Source organism: Gopherus evgoodei, chromosome 3, assembly GCF_007399415.2.
Source record: "Gopherus evgoodei ecotype Sinaloan lineage chromosome 3, rGopEvg1_v1.p, whole genome shotgun sequence".
Classification (NCBI taxonomy): Eukaryota; Metazoa; Chordata; order Testudines; family Testudinidae; genus Gopherus; species Gopherus evgoodei.
This window is the reverse complement of record NC_044324.1, coordinates 118,804,056-118,830,971: the sequence shown is the minus strand read 5'-3', so window position 1 is coordinate 118,830,971 and position 26,916 is coordinate 118,804,056. Positions and strand designations below refer to the sequence as shown.

The window sequence follows — 26,916 nt, the reverse complement described above, 5'->3', positions numbered from 1 at the left end:
GTGGCATAGTTTGCAGAAGGGTAGATTCATTCCTTTCACTAGCTTGTGGTGGGTTTTTTTTTAAACAGATCTAATATTTTCTGCATGTCATCACTTAGCATTAGTTCATCATTGTTTTTAAGAGACTCATCATTTTGTCTGTCTTTTGTTTTATTTGATCCACAGAAGGTAGTATGAAATAAGAGCAATTCTTTTGTGCAGGCTTAGTCTTTGCACTTTGCCTATGCAGGTTTCCTCACAGTTGTCATTCTAAAAGCATTATTACCACTGGCAGGTAGCTTGATTCAAATTATGTTATTTGAATAGCAAAATCTACTTTCCCTCACCTACGACTACAGAACCCTGGAAGGATTGGAAGTGAAATTTCTCTAGGAAACTCAACAATTTTAAATTTCATTAGCTTGTACGCTACATCCTACAATACATTTCAGTCAGTTACTTACAGTTTACACTGAAAGCAGGGCGGGGAGGGGTAGGAAAAATCTTGCATCTCTTCAGACACCATGCTGTTTAATGACATGTGCTGGATTGCAACTAGAGTTCATGGCTTGTTTATTTTGTTCTTTTATACTGGTGATGAGAGCAAATTAGAAACCCAAAATAAAATGGCAGTTTGGAGTGGAACTGCATGACTCAGGGGCTTTGTGTTGAGCTTTTTAACTCTTCTGCGCTGAGTTCAAATCCAGCCCAGATCAATAATGACCACACTTGTCATGTGATGACTAGTAGGTGAAAAGAGTAGAGAAGGGGGAACAAGGGGAGAGATAAAGAATAGAATGTGATGTGGTTGGAATAATGAGGCAGAAAATAGAGCCTAGCATCTGAGTTTTGAATGGACTTGAGGGGGTGAGATAACTGGCCAGAAAGGAGATGAGGACAACAGTACACAAGTAGCAAGAGAAAGAGGGTCTGAACAAGAGCTGTGGGAGTCTGAACAGAACAAAAAAGCTGAATCTTTGAAATGTTCTGTCAAGAGAAGTGTAATGACTTGAGCACAGCCTAGATATGTGGGTGTAGAGAAAGGACTAGTACAAGATGATGCCCAGATTATGGCAGGATGGTGACCAGGAAATGGGAGGGAGAGGAGAAGGATTACTGTTGATGGGGAGAGATTAAAAGCAGCAGCTTTTAATGTGAATTTTGGATGCCTAACTTCAGGTGCCCAAATGTGAAAATTGGGTCCACATATTGGTGAATAACAGGACAGAGATGAGTAGGGAATAATATTTTATATATGTACTGGATATTAGTCTCAGTACCTTGAGTCAGAGATGCAGCTTCACATATGAATCACAAAGTTTGTCAGAAAAAATTGATTTTTTAAAAAACATTTCAGCCTTATCACCTTAAAATGCCATGTACTCCTCTAGAATCCTCTTCAATGTTAGAAGCATCTTCCATGTGGTGCCTTCATTTTTAAGTGCCAGCTACCGCTGTAGAGAATAGTTTGTGAGCTGACCCTCCCCAGTGCCTGCTAATTTCAATGGGAGTGGTATGTATTCTGAACTTCTCAGGAAAGGAGCAGCAGAAGGCGGTTAGATACATTATTCTTGAGCAGCTGTACTTCCTGTAGAACCCTTATGGTGACCATATAAACCCGTATTCTGGGGTGTTCTCTTGTGTACTCCGATCAGATCTGAGCCCCTGGTCTCAAATTGTTAAACAATAGCTAAGACATGCAAACATATTCAAATTACTGCATTTCCTGAAAAGTAAATACACTCTGGGCCCCAACCTTACAGTGCAGCATTTGTAGAACTCCCTCTGACTACAGTGGAAGCTTTGTGCGTGTAATGCCTGTAGGATTGGGCCACAGAGGGATATAAAGACACTGTTTATGTACATGTATGACTTAGAGGCTATATAATTCAAATACATTGCCCTCTTCCAACAGGTATAAATCAAATGAGGATTATGTGTATGTCAGAGGACGTGGGCGAGGAAAATACATTTGTGAAGAATGTGGGATTCGCTGCAAGAAACCAAGCATGCTCAAAAAACATATCCGCACTCATACCGATGTACGGCCTTATGTATGCAAGTTGTGTAATTTTGCCTTCAAAACTAAAGGTATTTGGCCTTTTCTACTTGAATCCTTCCCCCTCCCTCCACCAATTCCTTAGTTATTTAGCATCCATCGTTCCAATCAAAGAGGAAACTTTCATCAAAATTAGATGGTTTTATTTATGAACATGAGACTCCATTAAATATATTTTCCTTCATATCTAAATGATTCAAGGATTTATGTGAGACTGTGAGACTCCTTGCCTAACTTAATTTTAAGAGCTGGAGGCTCCTATCAAGCCCATTTGTCTGCAGAGGAAATGTAGTAGCATAAGAACAACCCTTGCAAATACTACGTTATGCTAAAAATGTTACATGGTGCAAGCTTTAATTGCTGCAATCTAAAATACTCTGGCGGGGGGGACTCACGGGTAGTGGCATAATGCAGAAGCAGCGTTTCAGGTGCAGAGGAAAGCATGCCTTCAGGGTCTTGTACAGTGGTTCAGTTTCAAGTTTATAAATAATGTACAAATCCACAGACTCCCAGGTGGGCCACTCCATCCACAGTTGCATTAATTATGAACAGGGATCTGATAGCTTGTGTTCACATGTATTTATCAGCACTGAAAAAAAGCATTCATTTGTCACCCAGAGTCCATGGATGATGATATACATTGGAATTAGGATTTGCTTTGAAACTACCTCTTTTTAAAAAAAAATCAATTTCTTTAGCAGCATTTTTCGTATGTATATAACACATGCGAGTCTCCTCCTCTCCATTTTTAACATCCTTTGAATACTGGTAAACAAAAGGCCTCTGAGGTCAAATCCCACTCTCTGGGCACAGCCTGAGTAATTGGCCCTGCACTGAGAATATTCCTTTTGTAAAAGGGGAGTGATCGCAGAGCAGCTGCATGGCTGCTACTGCAGACTTAGGGCTGTAGTAGCTTCTTTGGCTCTAGTACCTCTTCTCCTGCCATAGGGAATAACTGGTGGTTATGCATAGTAGCAGCTCCACCAACTACATCTCTTCAGTCTCATTCTCTAAAATTTGCTCCGTTTCCATTCAAAACCCCCTGAGTGTGCTGGAATGCAGGGGGTCCATATATTCCAAGGACAGAAGAAACCTTTGATCATCTTGTCTGACCTCCTGTAGAACATGGGGAGTGGATTTGTGGTGTAAAGGAACAGTGGAGTCCTTTATGGGGTCTGAACATCCACCTCCTTTGCCCTGTGCAGTAGACCTGCACTGGGTGTGGCATGGGCCCTTCACGCCTGCACAGTGCGTTGACAGAAATTATTCAGAGACTGGTTTTGATGTTGCATGGCAGCCTTTAGGAACTGTGAGCCAGGATTCCTGAATATTTAACATTGAAATAAATTGTGTCTGGTGATTAGAGGACAGGACATAGAGTCAAAACTTCTAGATTCTGTTCCCTGCTCTGTCATGGAGTCACTATGTGGTTTTGGGGAAGTCATTTAACTTTACTGTGCATCTGTAAAATGAGTATAAAATACTTGTTTCATTGGAATATTATTTATTCACTGATATTAACCTTGTCCACTCACTTCTCTAACATCTATCTTCATGCCTTCTTCCATGGGGACCTCTACACATGGACTCATTCATTCTCCTCTTTTTCTTGAAACCATTCCTCAAGGCCCACTTTTTCCATAATGCCTGCAAATAATTAGCCAACTAATTCAGGAAAGATCATGGGGCAGTTAGCTCTAGCTGAGGGGCATTTTTAATGGTTTATTTGTCACTTCAATATAGATATATATAATGCTTATTAAAATATGTGCATAGTGGCCCTAGTGCTGCAATCTGCACTATTTTCTACACTGTAATTATACCACTGGAGAGGGGGAAAGCAACAGCCTATTTCAAAACTACGTACATGAACCAGGTAAATCATTTTTACAGTGTATTCTGTCAATATATTTCTTCCAAAGGATATGTTGTTGTTGTTATTTCTTATGTATATAACAGTAGTGAGCAGAGACTTGAGACTCTGTTGTGCTAAGCACTATACAAACACAGAGTAAAATACATTACCTAATAAACTCACTTTCAGAGACCCTAGTCCTGCAGTAAGCGCTGTGTGGGCAGGCTTCTGCCTGTTTGCCCACAACCAACATCATGCTTGAAATCAGCAGTGGAGCTCCTCAGAGGTACTGCCTGGTCACTCATTGTAGGAATGGGTACTAATTTAAGATAAGAACCTACAAAGAGGTATAACAGACAAATAGAAGGAGTTGGTACTTGTAATCCCTACGTAGTACCCTGACTAGCATTTATTGGAATGCATTTTACCTTTGTCATCATGCTAGAAATGAGTCTTGAGGAGGGATTTGAGGGAGGCTAGGATTGTGGCTTAAAGATGAGCTCAGAGAGGATGGTCCATGCATAAGAAGTAACGTGGAAGAAAACATGAAGTTGCATGTGGAAGAAATGAACGTGCAGGCCGCTGAGACTGGCATTTCTGGCAGGGAATAGGAAGAGAGGGGCAGTAGATAACAGAGGTGCTGGAACAATTTGTATAGTGGGGTTGCTGAGAGCCATTGAATCAAATTGTAAACCCTGTATATGGTAGAAACAACTTCAAGCCAGGGGTTGTGCCAGCATCCCCAGCACCCCAAGTTCCAGCACCTATGTATGTTAATATACAAGAGGAAGATGAGTAAGAAGGGATTAGGTTGGAGTGGCCTTCAAAGTACTTACAAGAATTGTTTAATTGGTATACGTTAGTGTTCATTGCCAGTTATCAGCTCTCGGAAATACTGCCACTATTTTCCTGAAGAGAGAGGTTTATATAAGCAGTTTTGGGGAAGATGTAAATTCCCACACTCATTAAATTACACTGGATCTGATGGGGATTGAGTTTGAATGAGTCAGTTCTGTTTGTTTTTTAACCTAAACACCCTTCTATCGATTAGGCGGGGAAAAGGAAAACAAAAACTGACTGGGAGAGATTTCTTCGCTGATGTCAACTAATTAGCATCATCTCTGTACCTTTGACAGGAAATCTGACAAAACATATGAAGTCTAAAGCACACATGAAAAAATGCCTGGAGCTGGGAGTATCGATGACATCTGTGGATGATGCCGAAACTGAAGAAGCAGGTATGTCACAATGAGTTAATTTAGCTGGAGTGGCCTTTAGAGTGTGCAGATGACTCATTACATAGTGGATGACACAGGAGGATAAGTTAAGAATATTTTCGGGGTGGTTTTATTTTGAAAAAAGGTCTTTTGAGTATCTTAATAAAAAACAGTAAGCACAAAAATAAATCTGACATATTTGTTTGTGGTGAATTCTAATTATTTAATACTACAGCAGCTGTGGCTGGAAAAAAATTCTTACCATGTGTCTGGTCCAGTTCTAGTCTGTTAAGTATACATGTTCTGATGTTAATAGTGTCCACAGAGGATAAACTTCACACCTGTGCACAGGCATGGAGGATAGGCTTTGGGCTGGCCTTCTCCACAGGAGTGAATTTCACTCAGGTTGATTATGGGGTTTTATATTATTATGAATATTCAGAACAGCAGTTTAGTTTCTGTTAAAGATCTGACTGAGCAACCATTCCGCACCGAGAACATCCAGTGATGCCAAAGGATGTTCTAAGTATGGAATGGGTGCAGGATGGGCCCCGAAATGTGTCTCTGTGCATACTTGATTGACTTGCTATGATTATTTCAGAAAACATTGAAGACATGCACCAGGAAGCAGAGAAGAGTAGTATGGCAGGCATATCAAAAGAACACCAGTTTTCTGATGCTGAGGAATCGGATGGGGATGATGGAGATGACAATGACGACGATGAAGAGGATGACGATGATTTTGATGATACCCAGGGAGACTCAACACCAAAAACGAGATCAAGAAGCACCAGCCCCCAACCCCCCAGATTCTCTTCACTGTCAGTGAATGCTGCAGCGGTGTCCTATGGGGCTTCTCCTGACAGTTCCATTTCAATGGGACACTCCTCACTGATCAGTTATTTGGTTACTTTACCTAGTATTCAGGTTACTCAGCTTATAACACCAAGTGACTCATGTGAAGACTCACAAATGACAGAATATCAGAGGTTTTTCCAGAGCAAAAGTACTGATTCAGAGCCTGACAAAGACAGGTTAGACATACCTAGTTGTATGGAGGAGGATTACATGCTTTCATTAGAGCCCACCTCATCTCCAAGGGACTTCTCACCTTCTAGCCGACAGTCCTCACCAGGGTATGATTCTTCGCCATATAGAGATAATTCACCAAAGAGGTATTTAGTGCCCAAAGGGGATTTGTCACCCAGAAGGCATTTATCACCAAGGAGGGATATTTCACCCATGAGACACCTTTCCCCAAGGAAGGAAGCTGTGTTGAGAAGAGAGTTATCACCGAGACGAGATGTTTCACCAAGACGTCATTTGTCACCTAGGAGACCAATGTCACCTGGAAAAGATGCATCTGCCAGAAGAGAACTGTCTCCAAGAAGGGAGAGAAGATATATGGCTTCAGTTAGAGCAGCATCACCCAGAAGGGGTCTGTACCATAATCCAGCATTGTCTATGGGTCAATATTTACAGTCTGAATCCATTCCACTGGGACATGCAGTAAGTATGAAATAATATTTTAATTTTTATTTCAAAGCTAGTGCACTATTTAACTTGTACAGAGCTTTTGAAAGAACTTTGTAAACTTGCATGCTGAAATCACTCACCTAAAACTTCTATAGAGGAGGAAAGAAGCGGCTTGGAGCCTCATAAAAAACCTGAGGAAAGAACATTGGAAACTCCAGTAGATATGGACCAAGCCACGACATTGACTCAGCCACTTGCAGTGGCTTGGTACAGAACATTACAGACTTGGGGCCAGATCTCCAGCTGGGATAAATCAGCGTAGCTCCACTGACTTCATTTTCAGTAGAGTTATGCTGATTTACACCACCGGAGCATCTGGCCCCTCATTAGCTATTTTACTTGTAAAATGTATTTTACCGAGTGATGTACGGTTGCTCCTATGGCTTGGTATTGAGATTTGTAGCCATTCACCTCCAGATTGCCAGCTGGGACTCAGCCCAGACTAGTAGTGAGTATGGCCCTTTACACTGCAGTGTAATGTACAAAGGTGCACCGCTGAAGCACAAGTGAAATAAATAGAAGTACTGATGTAAATGAGACTCCAGATGGGAGCAGGGAGGTGTCCATATGCACCACATGGCAAGATTAGGGCCTAGAAGTTATCATCTGATGGTAGCGTTTACATCACAGAAACCACCATCACACTTGGCAGTCTCACCAGTGACACAAAGGACTGAGTGGAAACTGAACTATCTTCAAACTTAGAGATGCTTTCATCCCAGTTAGTCTGTAAGAATGTTGGTGGGACAGTGGGAATAAAATTTGCACTTCCAGTTCCCATGCTGTACCTGCTCTGTGAATGGCTTTCTAAAGCTGTCAGTTCAGTATCTTTCGCAAGCCCTAACATTCACAAAACTCCCAGGTGTTACAATAATATAAATAAGAATAAATAGTATTTTTCACAAATCTATTTTACTCTGTGATTTAAGGAATCACTTCATTTTTGTTTAGGGTGTTTCTTTTAGTCACAAGTTTTCATGTTGCCTTTGCCGTCTTGCTGACATTTTCATCCACACCTGTTGGTTCAATATGGGCAGTCAGTGGCAGAACTGTAGATCCCTTCCTGGGACAGTCCGGCAGTGCTTTCCTCATCTTCCATCATCTGTCTTGTTCGTTCACTACAATTATGGTTCTTCCCTGGGAATGGCAAGAATTGAACTGTGGACTCATAAGAGTAGCAATTTCTAAACTTTGGAATTGATTCCCTAGTGCACTTTAGCGCTCCCACAGACATGAACATAGAAAAAGGACATGCAAACCATTTTTACTGGCAAAGAAAAGGATAAATAGTTATTCATTTAGCAGTCATAGTATCTTGGCATTGAATGAATATTGCATGAGACCCCACAGCTGCCATTGTTATACTGTGAAGGGAGAGCTGTTAAGTCCCTTGAATGATTAAATATCCTGTATATGAGACACTTCCATTGGCATATGTATTCCTGGAGGTGTAATAATACTGGTGAAAGGGGATGTGACAGACTTCCCCATGGGCAACATGACAATTCTTGCTGTTATAGTTACGCTGTGCATTCTGTGCCTAATCCTGCAAGGTCCTTAACACATTCTGAGAGGTGCTTAGCACCATCAGTTTGCTCTTTCAGAAAGTTCTCTGAACCTTGCAAGACTGGCTCCTGAGACCTCAGCATTTCTGAGATAATGTCAGATTCATTTTAATAAAATACGTATAATTCAAGTTGTAATGAATGGCAGTAATTCTGTCATCTCTCATGTTTATTTCCTTCATATTTTTGGATCTAAGCCTAGACAGGACATCAGTATGACTGGGCTAATTTTAAAACTCTTTAATCTAGTGGAGAAAGTCATGGCAAGAACCGATGGCTGAAAGTTGAAGCCAGACAATTTCAGATTAGAAATTAGGCAGAATTTTTTAACAGTAGGTTCTTTACCACTGGAACAAACTACCAAGGGTAATGGTGGATTTTCCATCTCTTGACGTCTTCAGATAAAGACTGGATGCCATTCTGGAAGATATGCTTTAGTCAAACACAGTTTATCGAGCTTAATAGGGGTAACTAGGTAAAATGTAATGGTCTGAGATGTACAGGAGGTCAGACAAGATAATCTAATGGTCCCTTCTGACTTTAAGCTCCGTGAACCTAAAATCACACACTTCTGAATATTTTTTAATCTATTCTTTTTACAAACAACACCTGAAATGACTATAACTGAAAATATTAGAGGGGGGGAATGGATTATTTTTCACTTTCAGGATCTGGTAATTAGAGCTTAATTAACAATTTTGCCACTGATGCTGAAACCAGAGGAGACTCTTGTTCACTCCTGCATAACTGTGCTGGCTCCACAATCCTAATAGGAATGAAAAAGTGGTGTGTGTGTGTGTGTGTGTGTGTGTGTGTGTGTGTGTGTGTGTGTGTGTGTGTGTGTGTGTGTGTGTGTGTGTGTGTGTGTGTGTGTGTGTGTGTGTGTGTGTTCAGAATTTGGCTTGTTTTACAGACTATATATATATATATATATATATATAGTCTGTAAAACAAGCCAAATTCTGAATACACAGAGTTATCAGATCAGTTGAGTAAGAAGGGACTAACTTTGTCTGCTCTGCATTGATGTTAAAACTCCCATGGCACTTTTTATATGAATAAGTATTTGTTCTAGTTTCCTTGGCCAAAAATGTTCTTTCTCCATTGTTCTATTGGGCTTTGATTGGCTGCCACCCTCCATTTCCGATTGGCTGCATTTTGGTGGTTCTTTATATATACTTTAAAGTTCCTTGGGATTAAAGCACTATATATCTATGAATTATTATTTCTATAAGAAATTTTAAAATCTTAGAAAGGCAATTATTTTTTATAGGGCCTACAAAAATGAAAAGACTTTTATGTGCCTTCTGCTGGCTGTACAATAGCAGTTAACTAACAAAACACTAACTTCAAAGTAGGTCTGACACTACTGTGAAGTTGGTGCACAAGTTAAATTGCTATCTATCTTGTACTATAAAGGCACAACCCTGCATTAGGGGGTGTTGGGGCTGTGCTGTGGTGGGATCCTCAGAGCATACACTACTCGGTTGACCTTTAAAGAGGTTCAGTATCAGATCTGCTGGCCAGTGCAAGAAGTCCTTTCCCTTCATTCCCCTTTTGAGGGGGTTAGTACCACTAGCACTGGGCAGGAGTTGAGTGACCCAGGGCTGGGAAGCTGTAGTAGAGGCAAGATTCACACAGAACAAGATGCATGCACACAACTCAGGTACAATGTAAGGCATTGCAGCTGATGTCTAGCAGTTTCATTTCTGAAGAGATGTCTGTGCATAATTGAGGGCACCCCTTTATTTCATCTTTCCTTTTAATTTCATCCTAAATGCAGATAGGCCTGAACCAAATCCCAGCCTGTACTCTCCCCGACTTCGGAGGTTAGGGGGATTCAGACTGTGCACTTGCATATGAATTTTCAGCTGGACCTTGTTTCTATAATGGTTCAAACCAGAACCTTGCATTTGAACACCCATGAGCTTTAGAATCTGGATCCACATGTGAATACTGTGACTCAGGACCCTGTATAATTCTATGTACATCTAGGACACTGCAGGCTCTTAAACAATTTAGCAGCTCGTATCATATTAGTAGTTTCCATAGGAGGTGGACAGGCTGTTTGCTGTCTGTCTGCCCTTTGAAATTGTTGCAGGATACAACAGGGAGAAGTTATTCTTTACAGATTTCTTAGTCCATTAAGGGTTCTGTGTTCCTAGGTTCGTTCTTCTAAGAATTACTTTACTCTGCAGCCCCTCTGTGTTGCCATTGCTCTGTTTCTATTTTGGTCAAGCCTTTGTCCGATGTGGTCACGTCAGAGACCATGGATTGGGAAACATTTAAGAGGACAGTCAGATTGAGAAACTGTCTGGCAGACCAAAGAAGGAAAACAAATTCAAGCAGCTGTGCTGAGGGACCATGAAATTCTAAAACAACGGCAGGCTGACTCTCTAAAGCTCGTGCACTAGAGAACATTGAAATAGTTGTGTCTTTCTGCACTCTCAACCTGGTGCTCTGGCAATTTCATTTTATTCCTCAACTTTCGTATCTCACTGGCAGCATAGCGAGCTGCTGCTGTGCTTACCTAGGACAGGGTGTTTTTATAGTGTTTAAATGTCTCATCCTTATATAGGAGAAACCCTGACATAGATTATTCTCTGAGTTTAACCTATCTCGTGAGACACGAGTGGGAGGGATAGCTCAGTGGTTTGAGCATTGACTTGCTAAACCCAGGATTGTGAGTTCAGCTCTTGAGAGGGCTGTTTCGGAATGTGGGGCAAAAATATGTCTGGGGATTGGTCCTGTTTTTAGCAGGGGGTTAGTAATAATTGGAGATGTACCTATCTCCTAGAACTGGAAGGGAATTTGAAAGGTCATCAAGTCCAGCCCCCTGCCTTCACTAGCAGGACCAAGTACTGATTTTTGCCCCAAATCCCTATGTGGCCCCCTCAAAGACTGAACTCACAACCCTGGGTTTAGCAGGCCAATGCTCAAGCCACTGAGTTATCCTTCCTAATGTCCCTTCCCACCTTGATATTCTATGTTGCTATCCCTCCTGCCCCAGCATCGATTTAAATCTAACATGACAAAGCTGCCGTACAATGTGAGATTCATCCATCAGGTAGCACAAACACTGAATCTTTCATTGTCCCCTAAACCAGTTCCCTGGTATAGGATCAAATGGTTGGTTAATGCCTTGGGAACTAGGATTTCCCAGTGAAGTGCTGATGCTTAATGCATTAGCCTTTTGTGGCACAATCTCCAGACTGCCCATACCAGCACCGTGGTTAGCTGCACAGCTCTTGAGTGGTTAATAGTCTTACGATCACTAACCCCTCCACTTTAAAGCAGTGCTTAGGATTGTAGTCATTTGATTCCCATGAGAGTCCCTGGAAGCTATGTGGATAAATCCCATATAACATTATGCAAATGTAGTCCTACTTTTCTTCCATTACTATTGCTCTAGTCACCAATAAGCAACATGTAATCATCAAATAAAAAGCAAATGGGAGAAATTAAGAGACCAAAAAGGGGGCTCCGAGTGGCTCAGGATGTGGTTAGTACGGACTGAAGATGAGCTTTTCAATTCTGGGTCGCTCTTTCAAGATAGGACTTGGTGGAAAAAGACCAAAAGTCAGTATCTTATGATTGCAGTACAGTGGCCTGTGGAAAATCCCTCAATCCCATTCCAAGTGGATAAGTGTCTGTGTCACAAAACCACCACTTCAACTGGCAATCAGTTGGCACCCTTCTTATTATTATTTCATATTTATATTGGAATAGTGCCCAGAGGACAAAATCAGGATTGGGCCACCATTGTATTAAGCATTGTGTGAATACTTGCCATCTCTGCATGGAGGCCAAGGATTTAAACCGGCCTGGAAATAAAACTATCCTTTCAACAGAGAAATGGTGTGGGGTGAGGCACATAGCTAGGACACTCTGGGGAAGCTGGCTCTGTTACCTGTGTCATACCTGTTTTGTGGAACAGAGGGTTTTATTCTTCCTAGCTTCAGACCAGCAGCCCAGCACCTTTTGTCAGAACTAAAATGTGTGTGTGGGGAGGTAATTTTTCTTATACTAAAAAGTGTATTTACCATCAGTAAGGCGCTGCTGCCAAACGCAGACTGCCAATACCAGCACTGTAGGAATTTTCACACTTTGCAAGAATAGGGGTGTTGACCATGAGGCCCCAGCCTAATTTCACCCAGGGCAATAGATTCTATCTCCCTAAAATTCCCTCTGCAGTTTCAGTTGACTATAGTGTTCTTCATTTGCTGACCTAAAATATTGTATGTTGGAGTCGTGTGCCATAAAACAGCTGCCACATGTCACCTCAGAGGGAGATGCCTTTCAGTGCCAAACAACATGAACCCTACATTTACCTTATGTCCCTGGTTTAAGCAGATAGTAGAGCTTACAGAGTGCTTAAGAGATCCATTTGGATGAAAGTTGCTATATGGACAGATGGTCATTATTTTACACGCAACGCTTAAAAGAGAAATTGGTAGGTTTGGAAGCTTCAGGAGTGATTCTGCTGACCACATTGTTGTTTTTCTGTTTACAGAGAAAAGGGTTGTCTCAGAGTCCTTACTTCAGTGTGTACGGAGAAAAAGGAATTTCGAACCATCATGGGTCTAGCCTGTTCCCTGAGGGTCCTAATGACTATGTCTTCAGTCACCTTCCATTACACTCCCAGCAACAAATCAGAGCACCTCTCCCCATGATGCCCATTGGAGGTATCCAAATGGTCCATTCAGTACCTATGGCCCTATCAGATTTACATCCTCCGTCCATCGTGTCCCTGCAGAGGGAGAGCTCTGAGGAAAAGCAAAGAGTAACTTCAGAAACCATTACAAAAGAATCCTATGTCATTTCTAAGCACCATGAGAAATGGACCTCTCCTCAAATTTTGCACCCAGCTGTTCCATCCAATGTATCCTCCTCTCCATTGCTGAAACAAAGCACTTCAGAAGACAGTTTTATAGCTACAGAAAGAGAACAGGAGGAGAACATACAGACTTGTACAAAAGCCATAGCCTCTCTGCGAATCGCCACAGAAGAAGCCGTTCTGCATGGGGCAGAGCAGCCGCAGAGGGCTTCTGAGCCTTATCAGAAGCCCTTAGAAAGTGCACATTTTAGCATTAAACACTTTAGTGGATCTGAGCCAGGCCAGGCCTGTGCTTCAGCCACCCATCCTGACTTGCACAGTGGTGAAAAGGACAGTTTTGGTACATCACAGACTGCATTAGCTCATTCCACCTTTTATAACAAGAGCAGTGTAGATGTCAGAGAGTTAGGCTTTCACAGCAGGAAAGAATCTCCATCAAGTACACAGGAAAGAAAAGATACATCATCTGAGAAGAGCAAACTGCATTGATCTGAGATGCCTGGAGACTTTTACCCATACATTTATCCTCCCCACCCCCTTTTTTTCTAGAGGTAGAAGTATTCAACTTTACAGCATGCCTGTCCTAAGTTACAGTAGTTTGCAATTATATATACTTTTGTTATATCAAAAGAGTTAGATAAATGACAAGTCATCATGAGCCTGACCAAAATGAAATTTGAAATTCTTATTGGGTCTGGTACTTTTAAATTGTACAGATGTTTGTGCCTTTTCTTTACTTTGCTTATATTCTTATAAGCATTTTTTTAGCCGTAATTTGTACATATTTTAGAATTTGTGTATCTGCTTTGTAATAAATGTAATTTCTTTCCTTTTTTGGACACTTGGATCTAAATGATGTAAAGCAAAACAGCATCAGTATATATGTGAGGTTGCACTAAAAGCATATTTTTATATGATTAAAATTGAAAAGCTTTTATGTACAGCTCTGATTCTGTAATACTAATATTTATTTACTTTGTTTCATAAATTGTAAATTTTTTTCTTAATGTTGTGGATTGCTTTTCTATGTGAAGCATGGGATTTACTGTTGCGTAATTAGAACAAAAATGTATATTGTAAACAAGATATTTAAACTAGAGTATCTTATCTTATTCTGCACTTATGCATTAGTTTAAAAAAAAAGATAAAGGATGTATCAGCGAGTTCTTAACTCTTGTAATTTTTTTGTCTCTTGTTTGCTGGATTGACTATAACTTAAGTGCTGATTGTGATTTTAAATTGATAGTACCGTAAAGCATTAAAGTAAAACAATGTGCTATTGTGACTTTTTTCAAAGCTTTATAAAACAGTTATAAATATATTAAAAGTATTTGGTCTTATGTGAACATGTTGATCTATATATTCTCCTTTTTAAAAAATGGAAAAACATTCCACCCCATGTAAATAAGTACAAGTGCATCACTGGTACAATTGTATGTAACGCATTTGGACACTAGGGGTTTGATCTGCTCTCATTGAAGTCAATGGGACTTGTGCCATTGATTTCAAGGAAAACAGGATCAGGCCATAGGTCAACACATGCCTATACTGGAGTGTCTTTAAAAACGAGGTGACAAAGCACATCTAAGTCTATAGAACTTTGTTGTCAGCTGGCCCAATGGCTTGGCAAGCAGTGCTGTGCGCTGCATGGGGGAGACCCAAGCTCGGGAGTGACCTTGGGTGTCTCTGCACAAACTGATGGTGTGGAGCTTAGCTGGATTGCAGAGGGGTCACACTTGGGGTCTAGAATGGTGGGAATGGGGGTGCAGGGAGAAAAGAAGATGGACACTTGCTCTCGAACACCACCAGCTGGTCAATCCCCACAGTGATACTGGTTTCAGCTTTAGGGGAGACTACCTGTCCTCCCTTCTGATAGGAGGAAGAGCACCACAACTGTAGTCGTCAGCCCTCCTGGCCAGAGGGAGAGCACTCCAACTGCAGACATCCGCAGAGTTCAGGGGCAAGGAAGTATTCTTGTTCTTCAAGAATATGGCATCTTTAGGACACCATCTGGATTGGTGTTCAGTCAGGAGTAACCCCTGCTTATACGTTTGAAGATGTGATGGGTTACCACTGCCACCAGCACACACACACACACACATGAAAACAACCAAGAAAAATATGGGTTATTTTTTGTGCTATTTAGTATATTATAATTCTGTGAAACCAAGTTTGTATATTGAATTACAATACAATTAAGGAGTGTTCTTTAAAAAGAAATAAATATACAGTTATGTGAATGAGATGTCTACTTTTCATGTGTTCTTTGAATTTTCCAAGTTTATCTGTGAAGTTTACTTAGCATGATAGTGAATTATCTGTGCCATCTATTCCTAAACACATGGCTTAGTAATCAGTAGAAGGGATTATGTGTGGGTGCAACAGCTGAAAATGCGGATCACACTTTGCCCTCCTACCAGCTACCATCAGAGTACATCTTATTTTCCAACAATGAGATGTTGGAGCAGGTCCCCAGTTTGCACCAGCTAAGGATCTGCCCCATTATTTCCATTGCAGTGCATTATTCCAGGTACTTATGGGAGGCTTACCAAGTTCTATCCATGCCAGGAACTGGCTCATCTAAACCTGAAGAGAGGAGAAGCAGGATATCTAGTTGGAGCCACGATGCATACAGCATCATGCACCCATATAAAAAGGAGGAGTCTGTAATAAACAAACTTAAAAATCCTATCTGGCAAAAAAGTTGTTAACCCTGCTGAGGTGCATTTTACTGTATTAACTCATTCAAGAACAAAATGCCCTGCACAATGGACAAATAATCACACATTTTTTATTAGAATGGAGTCCAGGATTGGCACAATGGTAATCAGGTCTAATTTCCAATATAAAACCTCTCTCTCTCTCTATTGCTGGATTTATAGCTTGCTTGTTTTAATTCATTTGCAGCTGCAATTTGTCACCCAGCTGCTCAGCCTGGGAGCAATTTTTTTTATAACTGTTGATCAAGTATCATTGAAATTACTCGGGATATTTTTTGGTTAAAGTGAAGCAACTCCAGAAGTGGTTTCAGATACTTTCTATTTTAATACTGATGATATGTTTTAATGAGTTAGTATTTATACAGTGCTTTGAAAAACAGCAATCATTCTACACATGCTAAGTATGTAGTAGGAATGGATTATTAGTTTTATGCTTTGAAAAAATATCGAAAAATGAATCTAATGCAGACACTTGGGACAAAATTTTCAGGAGCACCTAAGTGACGTAGAACCCTAACTCCAATTTTCAAGAGTGACCAGGGGGGAGATTCTTCAAAGTTATTTTGGCACTGAGAGATGCAGATGGGCACTTTTCCAACATGCCCAAGCAGGTTACACTCCAAACTCTCATTGATTTTAGGAGGTTGGCTGGTGGAAATGCATACTTACAGATGCACTGTTTCATGCCCCTTTCCTTACCCGCCCCTTTCCTTACCCAGCCTTAGTCACATGGTGCTGGTCACCTCCTAGCCCCTCTGCGTGATTGGGATGTATGGAGCCCAGTAGAGTAGCTCTGAGATATACATGCTCTTATGTAAAAATCCTCCAGAAATCAATAAGGCTGAAAGAAAGAGATTTAATCCAGAGAGATTTAATTGGGTACTATAGAAATTACTCTGAGAAAATATAAAAAATTAATAGGGAATATTTTCTTTTCCCTGGGAGTTTTGAAAAATCCTATAGAATTCTAAAGCAAGGATATAATTACCTATTGTATTGGAAGGTTATTGATTTCTTATATAATCTATACAACATTTACATAAGGGTCAAGGATGAAACAGACCCCTGCCAAGCTCCCTGCCTCCTTCCTTCTCAGAGTAGAGTCACCATAGCAGTGTCAATACCTATTTAACTTTCGTGACAGCAAAGAAAAGGGCAGGATGTGCCCCACACTACTATCTGCACAATCGCAACTTTAGTATTACACACTCACTGGGGTAGCTACCATGTCCTGTGCCGTGTTAAATATCTGCACATTGACATTTCCTATATTAGGACACATTGACAAAATGCATGGGATTTTCAAAATGCCTTAGGCAGACTCAGTCAATGACATTTGTCCTCCTAAGTCATTTAAGTGCTTTTAAAAATCCTAATTAATATGCTTTGGAGGCTCTAAAGAAAGTCTTCCAAGTAAATCCAGCACGTGCAGTGCAAACACCTCCCCATTCTACCATGCATTTAATTCTCACCATATTTTTGATGTTCATGGTTGTAAATCACCCACACACGCACACACAAAAGGCAGCCAAGACTATGTGCATTTGTGTCGAGTGTATTACTGTGACAATACTTGGATGTGCCCTCCATTTCCTGAATTGCAGACTCTATTGCAGGTTTTCTACCTACGTTTTCTGGAGGCCCAATTTAATCTTAAGTGTTAAATAGTTTGAATAGCCCTTATATCACTCTTTTGGGCTTCGCGTGCTCTACATCAGCCACGTGAGCTCTAGATTTGACATGACAGGCAGAATTAGGTATGGAGAGTGGCTTTTTGAATTACTTCGCTTTTGTCCAGGTGTGACAGGGCCGCCCGGGGGCGGGGGAGGGCAAGTAGGGCAATTTGCCCCAGGTCCCGGGCCCTGCCAGGGCCCCGTGAGAATATAGCATTCGCTAGTATTGCAACTTTTTTTTATGGAAGGGGCCCCTGAAATTGATTTGCTCCAGGTCCCCCGAATCCTCTGGGCGGCCCTGATGTGTGAGACCTACATGGGCTATGGTGACCTGCTGTATTTACATAGGCTTCTCTTGGGGTATTGTATTAAGTGAGGAAGGTTCCTCTTTAGCATTTCTTTCATTTGTGTGCGAGGAGAGAGCTCTGTAAGTGTGGCTGCTATTTTTTGTAGCTAGAACAGATTTTTGAAATGTCTTTAAGCTTTTGTAAAGGTCTATGGCTGTATGATAGGTACACAACCAAAATCAAATACATGGTAAAGGTAATGATATCTTGGAATAGGGATGCTAATTTTCACTGGATGTATTCCTGGAGGTTTTGTCACATGACATAATCTTTATTTCCTGGCAACTCCAGAACAATCCTGTCTTGGAGCACGACTGGTGCTGAGGGATTAAATTCACACCTGTGAGAGGCCCAGCATGAGGCCTATGCACCACGTGAGTCCTCATATAGGGCTTAGTTGGGATTTGAGGCCTTGTGCTGCCCTTTATTCTTGGAATAAGTGGCCCCCAGACCCTTAATGTCATTTTCACAGAGATTTAAAAGAATGTAAATTGCCTCCTTTTGTACTGTACATTCCTCTGTGCTATAAAAGTAACAATCTAGTAACGTAAGGCCTGTATGGGTGAGATCCTTAGCTCGTGTAAATCAGTGTAGTGCCATTGACTTCAGTGGCGCTTTGCTGATTTACACCAGCTGAGAAACTGCTTGAATATACGCCTACACAAGAGTAGAGATGTAACCTACACCAGCTCAGTTGTTCATAGTTTTGGCAGCAGGCTAGAGAGAGGAGTGTTAGCAAAAATAGAGGTAGAAAAGTAAGTAGTAACAATTTCTTGCTCCACTCGGTATCCCTGTATTTCAGCTTTATTTGGGTATTCATCCTGAGGCAGACAATGAGTGAAGGAATGTAATCAGCCACAGACTTAATTAAAAACAAAACAACATGACCACATAAACCGTCATGGCACATTCTTCAGAGATGAATGACATCCACTAATTGACATGACTATTCTGAGATAAACCTCTAAGTGTTAACATATACAGAGGCACACACAGACCCAAATAGATGGAGAAACACTGTAGTAGCAAAGCAGACAATTTCTTTTCCCTCCTCACAGTGAGGATAAAGGAAAGGATGGTCGTTTTGGGCCTGATCTGACACTATCAAATCCAATGGGAGATTTAACATTCACTTCAATGGCAGGAGGATTGGGCTGTGAGGGCTCATTTCTAGAAGGTACTGCTGAGCACTCTGCCACCCAAAACAAAGGGAAGTGAGGGTGCTCAGCCCTTTACAGTCCTTTCCATTTCTTCCCCTCGTTGAGACTTAACGGTCTGTGCCTGTTCCTGTTGTCAATAGGAATTTTACCAGGACCTTCAATGGTGGCAGGCATGGGACCTAAACCTGTGTGTGTGACATTGGGCCATAACTGTAGAGAGTTTTTGCATGAATACTCTGTGTATTTTCAAAGCATACAAGCAATGGCACGTCTCCAACATGGGCAGTTTCCAGACTGCAAGCCAAATGAATGCTCAGGGCAGGGCCTGTGCGCTTGTCTTTAGTGCCTATGTTCAGGATCTCCAAAGAGTTAGCAATAGGTAGTGAATATTTCAAGACCCAGATTTTCAAGAGAGCTGAACTGCTCTCATTTAAGCACCTAACTGAAGTGATCAGTTTCAAAAGTGCTGAGCACGTTTGAAAATCTGGCCGTTAAACATTACACTTCTCAATAACTGAGTTTGAATCCAAATGGAGCTGAAGCCCCAAATGTCATTTTTCATAATCATTCTTCCCTGCTCAGCACTCATATTTATCAAAAAAGCAAGCAAGCAAGCACATTGATGGTTGAAATTGCTTAATTTCACTGCCAGGAAAAATGAGAATGATAAAGTGAAGATGAAAGAATTTCCGTGACAAGGTTTTTCCTCTCAGTTTTATATTTATGACATTTTAACAATTAAATGTGGGATTGCTACAGAAAGACTGCCCAAGTTTCACCTGAGATCTGTTTCACCATGTTTTTGTGGACATGCTAAAGAGGAGAGAGCGAACTTTTAACACTACACAAAGGGTAGGGGGGAAATGGGCACTGGAAGGAATACTCCTTCACTGGCAGAAGAGGGGCTAATAGTTTTTTTCTATTTCTCTTTCCTATGCTCTTGCTGTGGGCACTGAGATCAAGCAGATCTCTCTTTAGGAGTGTTGTAGGATGAGTAGATCTGCTTGCCTGCTGTATCACTTATTATGGGGGACAGGAGCCTGAAGGGAATACAAAGTTGAGGGAGCAACAGTTCTTTGGTATTATTCCCTCTCTCTGGTACCCCATGCAACTGCTGCTGCTGGAGCTCTGTGGAGCTGGGTCTCTGCCAGGCTTTACAGCAAAGAATCAGCCACTGTCTGGGCACTGCCCTGCACTAACCCTGGGGATTTGCATGCACAAATCCAAGTGAGAGTTAATGCTGCTTAAAGCAGCATTAACTCTGGCTGGGGTTTCTCTTTGGCTGCTAGCGTGCAGCTGTGTGGGGACTCAACCAGTGGTAGAACAGCTCCTGCAGGAACCGTGCTGCCAATGGGGAGCATTAGAGTGGTGTAGAGATGTCTCCTATTCTCTGCTTCCCAGGAGATGCAGTGTTGAACAGCCCCACTGCCCATTCTACAGCCCCTATGCTCTCCTGATAAATAGTTGGCAGTTCTATAAGGTGAACCTTTCAGAGTTTCCTGGCATCTCCACTAAAATTTCTCAGGCGAGCGGACTATTGTTAATCTCTGATGCTTTTTTTAAAAATAAGATGTTCCATATAATACCAAAAGTACCATATACTGTGATGTCAATTGCACCTAAAGGAATATGTCACACAATAGCGAACAATGTGTTGTTGGGATGCACAATACCCAAGCATTACAATTAAAACAAAGGGTAACGGAATACAAAGATGCCTGACTCTTTTAAAATGGTGCGGTTTATTTTTTTTTATTCCATTTTACTTTTTGGCCTTTCAGTTGCAGGAACATCAGCGGTGACGATGGTTTAGTCATTTATATTCCGAGTGTTTTAATATGATGCCAACTCCTGGTTTTAGACGCACGTTTCTTGACAGATGGCCTAGTTCAGCAGAAATTACTGTTGTCAGCTCCATATCAGGTGGCTTAAAATCATCAATGTCACAATGTTCTAAATGGGTGATGCACAATGCGACATCCAATGAGAATAACGTGGAAAGCATGTGTTCTCCAAAGCGTACCATCATTGTAACGCTACAGAATTTGCAGTAAAATGATAGAAAATCTTTCCATATTATCACTTTTTTTACAGTGAGGGTAATTAGCCATTGGAACAATGTACAATGTCCTGGTGGCTTCTCCATCACTGACAATTTGTAAATCAAGACAGGATGTTTTTCTGAAAGATCTGCTCTAGGAATTATTTTGGGGGCAGTTGTATGGCCTGTGTTATCCAGCGAGTGAGATGAGATGATCACAGTGACTGATCCCTTCTGGCCTTGGCATCTCTGCATCTTTGAACTAATGAAACGTTATAATGGTGTTTGAAGGTGCAAATCAGCCTCTAACAAAACAGGAGTGTGCATGCTTTCAACACAAAAATGACTTACTGGCTGCTAATTAAATCTCGGTGCAAATGGGGTTTCATTTTTATTTTTGATGGAAAAAGTGGTTTTATTACATGTACTTGGGTGAGAGCCAGGGATACAGCTCAATATGAATCAAGCAAAGTTAAAGGCCTTCTGCAGCAACATATGGCTTGTTTGGGAAGTATGAGTCATAAATGGAACCATATGCAAAAAAAAAAAAAAAAAAAAGAAAAAAAAAGTTGTAAGAAGGTAGCAACTGTCCTGAGGCAGATGCCAATATTGTTATTTCTGATACTGTTTCCACCTCGTTGTGAAAAATTTACATCTGTACATTAGTTAACAGTTTTTTCCAAAACCAAATCTCTGTTTCAGAGCACTTGGATGGCACAGGTCCATCTAGCCTCTCTGTTCATAGGCTAACTACAGTACTTATACACGTGATTTTATTCTTGTGACTTATTAAAACATGATTTTTAGCACTGCTTGCTCTTTTCAGCATGTTTCTTGCCGTGGCCCTTGTCATAAACAGATAGTTAAGGGTTAATGTCTCTTTTACCTGTAAAGGGTTAAGAAGCTCAGTAAACCTGGCTGACACCTGACCAGAGGACCAATAGGGGGACAAGATACTTTCAAATCTTGGTAGAGGAAAGTCTTTTGTTTGTGCTCTTTGTTTTGGGGGTTGTTCGCTCTTGGGACTAAGAGGGACCAAACGTCAATCCAGGCTCTCCAAATCTCTCTGAATCAGTCTCTCATGTTTCAAACTTGTAAGTAACAGCCAGGCAAGACATGTTAGTCTTATTTTTGTTTTCTCAACTTGTAAATGTTCCTTTTTGCTGAGAGGATTTTACCTCTGTTTGCTGTAACTTTGAACCTAAGGCTAGAGGGGGTTCCTCTGGGCTATATGAATCTGATTACCCTGTAAAGTATTTTCCATCCTGATTTTGCAGAGATGATTTTTATCTTTCTTTCTTTAATTAAAAGCTTTCTTTTTAAGAACCTGATTGATTTTACCTTGTTTTAAGATCCAAGGGGACTGGATCTGGACCCACCAGGAATTGGTGGGGGAAAGTGGGGGGGATGGTTAAATTCTCCTTGTGTTAAGATCCAAGGGGTTGGATTGGTGTTCACCAGGAACTTGGTGAAAAAGCCTCTCAAAGCTGCCCAGGGAGGGGAAGGTTTTGGGGGGGACAGGAAGTGTTCCAGACACTGAAATTTCTGGATGGTGGCAGTGTTACCAGATCTAAGCTAGTAATTAAGATTAGAAGTGTCCATGCAGGTCGCCATATCTGTACCCTAAAGTTCAGAGTGGGGGAGGAACCTTGACAGCCCTACATCTCTTGGACTGCCAAACCTCTCTGTCCTGCAGAAGTGCAATTCTCTGAACACATTGCCAGCCTCCTTTACTGCAGGGTTGGCTCTCTGTTATTCAAGGTCTGGTGCAAAGACAGATAGGTAGGGCCCTATCCAGCTGTCTCCCAATCGAGGGCTGAACCCTCTGACCTCCTCGTGACACAGCCCTCCTCACATCTGCCAGGGATACCCAAAGGCTCTGAAGCTCTCAACCCATGTGCCAGGAGCGTGACATGGGCAGAGAGCCATTTGGGAAAGACCTCTGCCAAGAGTTTTGATAGCCTGTTTCATGGTGCTAGGCTCTGAGCAAATGGGGAAGTAACAAAATGGATGAGCAGGAAAGAAGAAACATTGAGGGAAGGGCAGACTGGGGGCATTTCTGGATTATTACTAGATTTGTCAGCTCTTTGAGGGGCACAGGCCCCTGTATGTATTCTGGGAGGTCTAGGCAACCATATAGATAGTGGTAAGCCTAAGCTCCTGTCATAACATTTTTCCCAGGTTGGGACCTTAGCGTCCAAAATATGGGTGTTAGCATGAAAACCTCCAAGCTTAGTTACCAGCTTGGACCTGGTAAAGCTGCCACCAGCCAGGAATCTATACAGTGCCTGGCACACTGTGGTCTCCCCAAAACCTTCCCTGGGGGACCCCCAGACTCAGATTCCTTGAGTCTTACAACAAAGGGGAATAAACCATTTCCCTTCCCCCCTTGGGTGTTCCCTCCCTGGGTTCCTGGAGAGATATACAAAAGCAAGCTCCGTGAATCTAAACAGAGGGACTCCACCCTCCCTGTTTCCAGTCCTCGAAACGCAAGTACTTCCCCCCTCACCCAGAGGGTATGCAAAGTCAGGTTAGTAAATCTAACACAAAGAGATTTCCCCCCCCTGACTTCTTCCTCCCACCAATTCCCTGGTGAGCTGCAGACTCAATTCCCTGGAGTCCCCACTAAAGAAAAAACTCCAACAAGTCTTAAAAAGAAAGCTTTATATAAAAAAGAAAGAAGAGGACATTAAAATGGTCTCTGTATTAAGGTGACAAATACAGGGTCATTTGCTTAAAAGAAAAAAATGAATAAACAGCCTTATCCAAAAAAGAATACAATTTAAACATTCCAGCAACTACACACATGTAAATACAAAAGAAAACAATATAAACCTTATTGTCTTACCATCTTTGTACTTACAACTTGGAAACAGAAGATTAGAAAGCCAGGAGATAGAAAAATCACTCTCATAGCTGAGAGAGCACAGACACAAGACAAAGGACAAAGAACTCACACCCAAAACTTCCCTCTGCCCAGATTTGAAAAAGTCTTGTTTCCTGATTGGTCTTCTGGTCAGGTGTTTCAGGTTACTCCTTTCCAGGTGAAAGAGACATTAACCCTTAGCTATCTGTTTATGACAGCTCCACAACCCCAATAGTTCATAGACTTGGAAGGGACCTCAGGAGGTCATCTAGTCTAAGACTCTGCTCAAAGCAGGACCAATCCTCAGATTTTTTTGCCCCAGTTCCCCAAATGGCCCCCTCAAGGATTGACCTCACAACCTTAGATTTAGCAGGCCAATGCTCAAATCACTGAGCTATCCCTCCCCCCATTGCTGAAAGACTGTTGCTGAAAGACTGTGGCTAATAGGTTTTTAAGGTTTTTGCTACTGCTCATTGGACTCTATTTTCCACCCTTATTGAAGCTCATACCCAAAATCCTTCTTGGTTTTCTCTCAGACTTTGACTCCCTCTGAAAACAGCTGTCCAACTCCTTTGTTTTCCTCCTCTGCATAAGATCTCACAGCTTGCTTCAAAGAGTAGATTAACAAGATCCAACACCATCTCTTTTCTTCCCCCAACCCCCATGCTTTACTTCCTGCCCCTTAAGAACCTTTCTTACTACAAGCAGGAAATCACAGATTCTCTCACACACACACCCTAGGCTGGGAAAACATATGTAAGCCTGTTGTGTTAACTGCAGTAATAGTAAGGCTTATGCCCCCTTTGTGTGCTCATCTCTCCTGGAGAACAACATGACCACGCACTTCTGAATGGGTGTGACGTTCCATCCAGCGTAAGGCAGTTTAGCCACACACACAAGCCAATATGTTACTCTATTAACCAATTGCATGAGTGTAGCATTTAGGAACCAGCCAGTGAACAAACAATGAAATCATGTAATAGAATGTGCTGACATATGCTATGCTTTGGTCTAAGCCCAGGCTTTCCCATGAGCCAGGTGTCAATTCCTTTTTATGTGTGTGTTTGGGCGATAACAGCCTGTCACAGTAATGGGCCCTCATGGAAGCTGGAGCACAACCTCCTCAGGACTACTCCCTTGCCATACTGCCTAACCAAGTGGCTATGTAGTCACTACTACCTCATTGCACTTTGGTCAGGAGAGTGAGCAGGGACCTTAACCCCACACAAATACTCTCCTATCTCCCCCTGCCCCAAGTGAAAATGAAAAAAAAAAAAGTTGATGCCAATAGATTATTATGGGGAGTACTTTTGAACAGAAGTATAATATTGCCTTAGAGGTAGGGAGTGCATGTTGTCTAGTTGTTAGAACAGGCACCAAGAGCCTGGAGACCAGGGTTCTGTTTCTAACTCTGCCACTCGCTGTGTGAGACCTTGGGCAAGTCATTTGACTTCGTCATGCCACAGCAGGGACTTTTAAATTTGCAATGCCAAGGCATGCGGTCTGAACAGTAAAGCCCAAGTGACGAGTGTACCAACCTTCTTATCTGTAACAGGATTTGGGCATGGACCCTAATGGTTTCAAAAGCCACTTTTATGGCCTTAGATAAACTATAGAGACTTGGCTCCTAGACAAGGAGAGGAGTGCTGCCTGTGTGTGTTGACTTGATGGTTCACAGATTTTTTTTCCCTTTTAATTCCATGATGGTGGGGGGGAAGATCTGAGTAGGCTTCTTCACAGACTCTAAAGGAGAATACTAGACCTTTTGCTTTTGGACGGAAAATTCCTTGGGAATGTGGTTCCCTCTGCCCTTTTTCTTCTTCAAGAGCATTTAGCCTCGTTTCTCACTTGCAGTGTTTGTTTGTTTGAGGGGTAATTTCAAACTGTGGGGAAATGTAACCCCCCATTGTTTGTGTTATCACGCACATATAATTTATTACTGCAAATTACAAATATTAACTTGTAGTGCTGCCTCCTACAGTTTCTTTCCTTCTCTCTCATCCTTCTTCATTTAATCTTAGCCTCTGTGATTCTGGCGGGGAATGGGGGATTCTGGTTGTATAAGGATCTTGGCTAATAATAATTGAACAAGTGCTGTGGCGCATGCTGAGTAGGGATTGAAGTTATTAAGAAAGCTGCCATTCAGGGCAGGCTGCTTCATGTGCCCGCACAGCTCCTGTGAAACTGAGCTAATCCCAGCTCCAAGGAGGGACTGCAGGGAAGCTGCAGGGAAGCTGGTGTGATGGGACGTGAATGGGAAACTGCCACTTGGTGGGGAGTCCAGGGCAACTATTAGATTCGTTAGTGTGATTAAATATTTCACTTTAAAATTTTCACTTGTTTAAAAAGAAAACATGAATACCTGTAATGGGCCATCTTGTGCACTCTTGCTCACACTGCTGTTACCCTTGGTAATAATCCTGTGCTCACTACCAAGAGTAAGGTTTGCACTATCTAGCCTTAAATCTACCACTATCAGGGGTTAGGGAGCTCATGTTCATGACTAATGCTTTGTTCTCTGCTCTCAGGCTAAAAATAAGGTTGGGAATGTCATAGAGGTAAAATTATCAGCTCCTAGGTGGAGAGGGTTTCCTCTGTTGCGCCATCTATACCGGCCTTGTGCATTGGGAAATAGAGACTGAACTCTGTAGCATGCTCTGCTGCAATCCTCATATCTCAGGAAAGAGCTCTGGGAGGTTTCATGTGCAGTGTTCCACAAGAAGAAATGAATGAAAGGATGGGAGAGCCCAACTACAGCCTCTCCATACATTTCTCCATGCAGGGAAATTTCATAGGCCTCAATCCTGTAAAGATGTAAGCATGTGCTTAACTTTATGCACTGTGAGTAGTTCTACTGACTTAAGTGTGTGCTTAAATCTTTGCAGGATCAGTTGTAATCTCTTTGGGGCAGGGACCTTGTCTGCCTCTGTGGGCTAGATTTTGTTTTAGGCAAGGTGTAGCCCTATTTTTTTACAGTCCCAATCACAATGAGATACCAGTCCTGATTGAGGCCTCTGGGCGCTACTGCAATATAATAATAATTATTATACCACAGAAGACA

At 41.8% G+C, this 26,916-nt stretch overlaps 1 protein-coding gene across 7 annotated transcripts in view; it reads left to right on the top strand.

Moving 5' to 3' along the window:
* The window catches only part of HIVEP2 (HIVEP zinc finger 2), a 209,246-nt gene extending 193,953 nt beyond the window's left edge, over window positions 1-15,293 (top strand). For all 7 annotated transcript variants that reach the window (XM_030556463.1, XM_030556458.1, XM_030556460.1 and 4 more), the window contains exons 6-9: window positions 1,895-2,070; window positions 5,030-5,131; window positions 5,712-6,619; window positions 12,725-15,293. In XM_030556463.1, the coding sequence (XP_030412323.1) occupies window positions 1,895-2,070; window positions 5,030-5,131; window positions 5,712-6,619; window positions 12,725-13,537 (1,999 nt within the window). In that variant the 3' untranslated portion in view covers window positions 13,538-15,293. The remainder of the gene's footprint in view (window positions 1-1,894; window positions 2,071-5,029; window positions 5,132-5,711; window positions 6,620-12,724) is intronic.
* The last annotated feature ends 11,623 nt before the right edge of the window (window positions 15,294-26,916 follow it).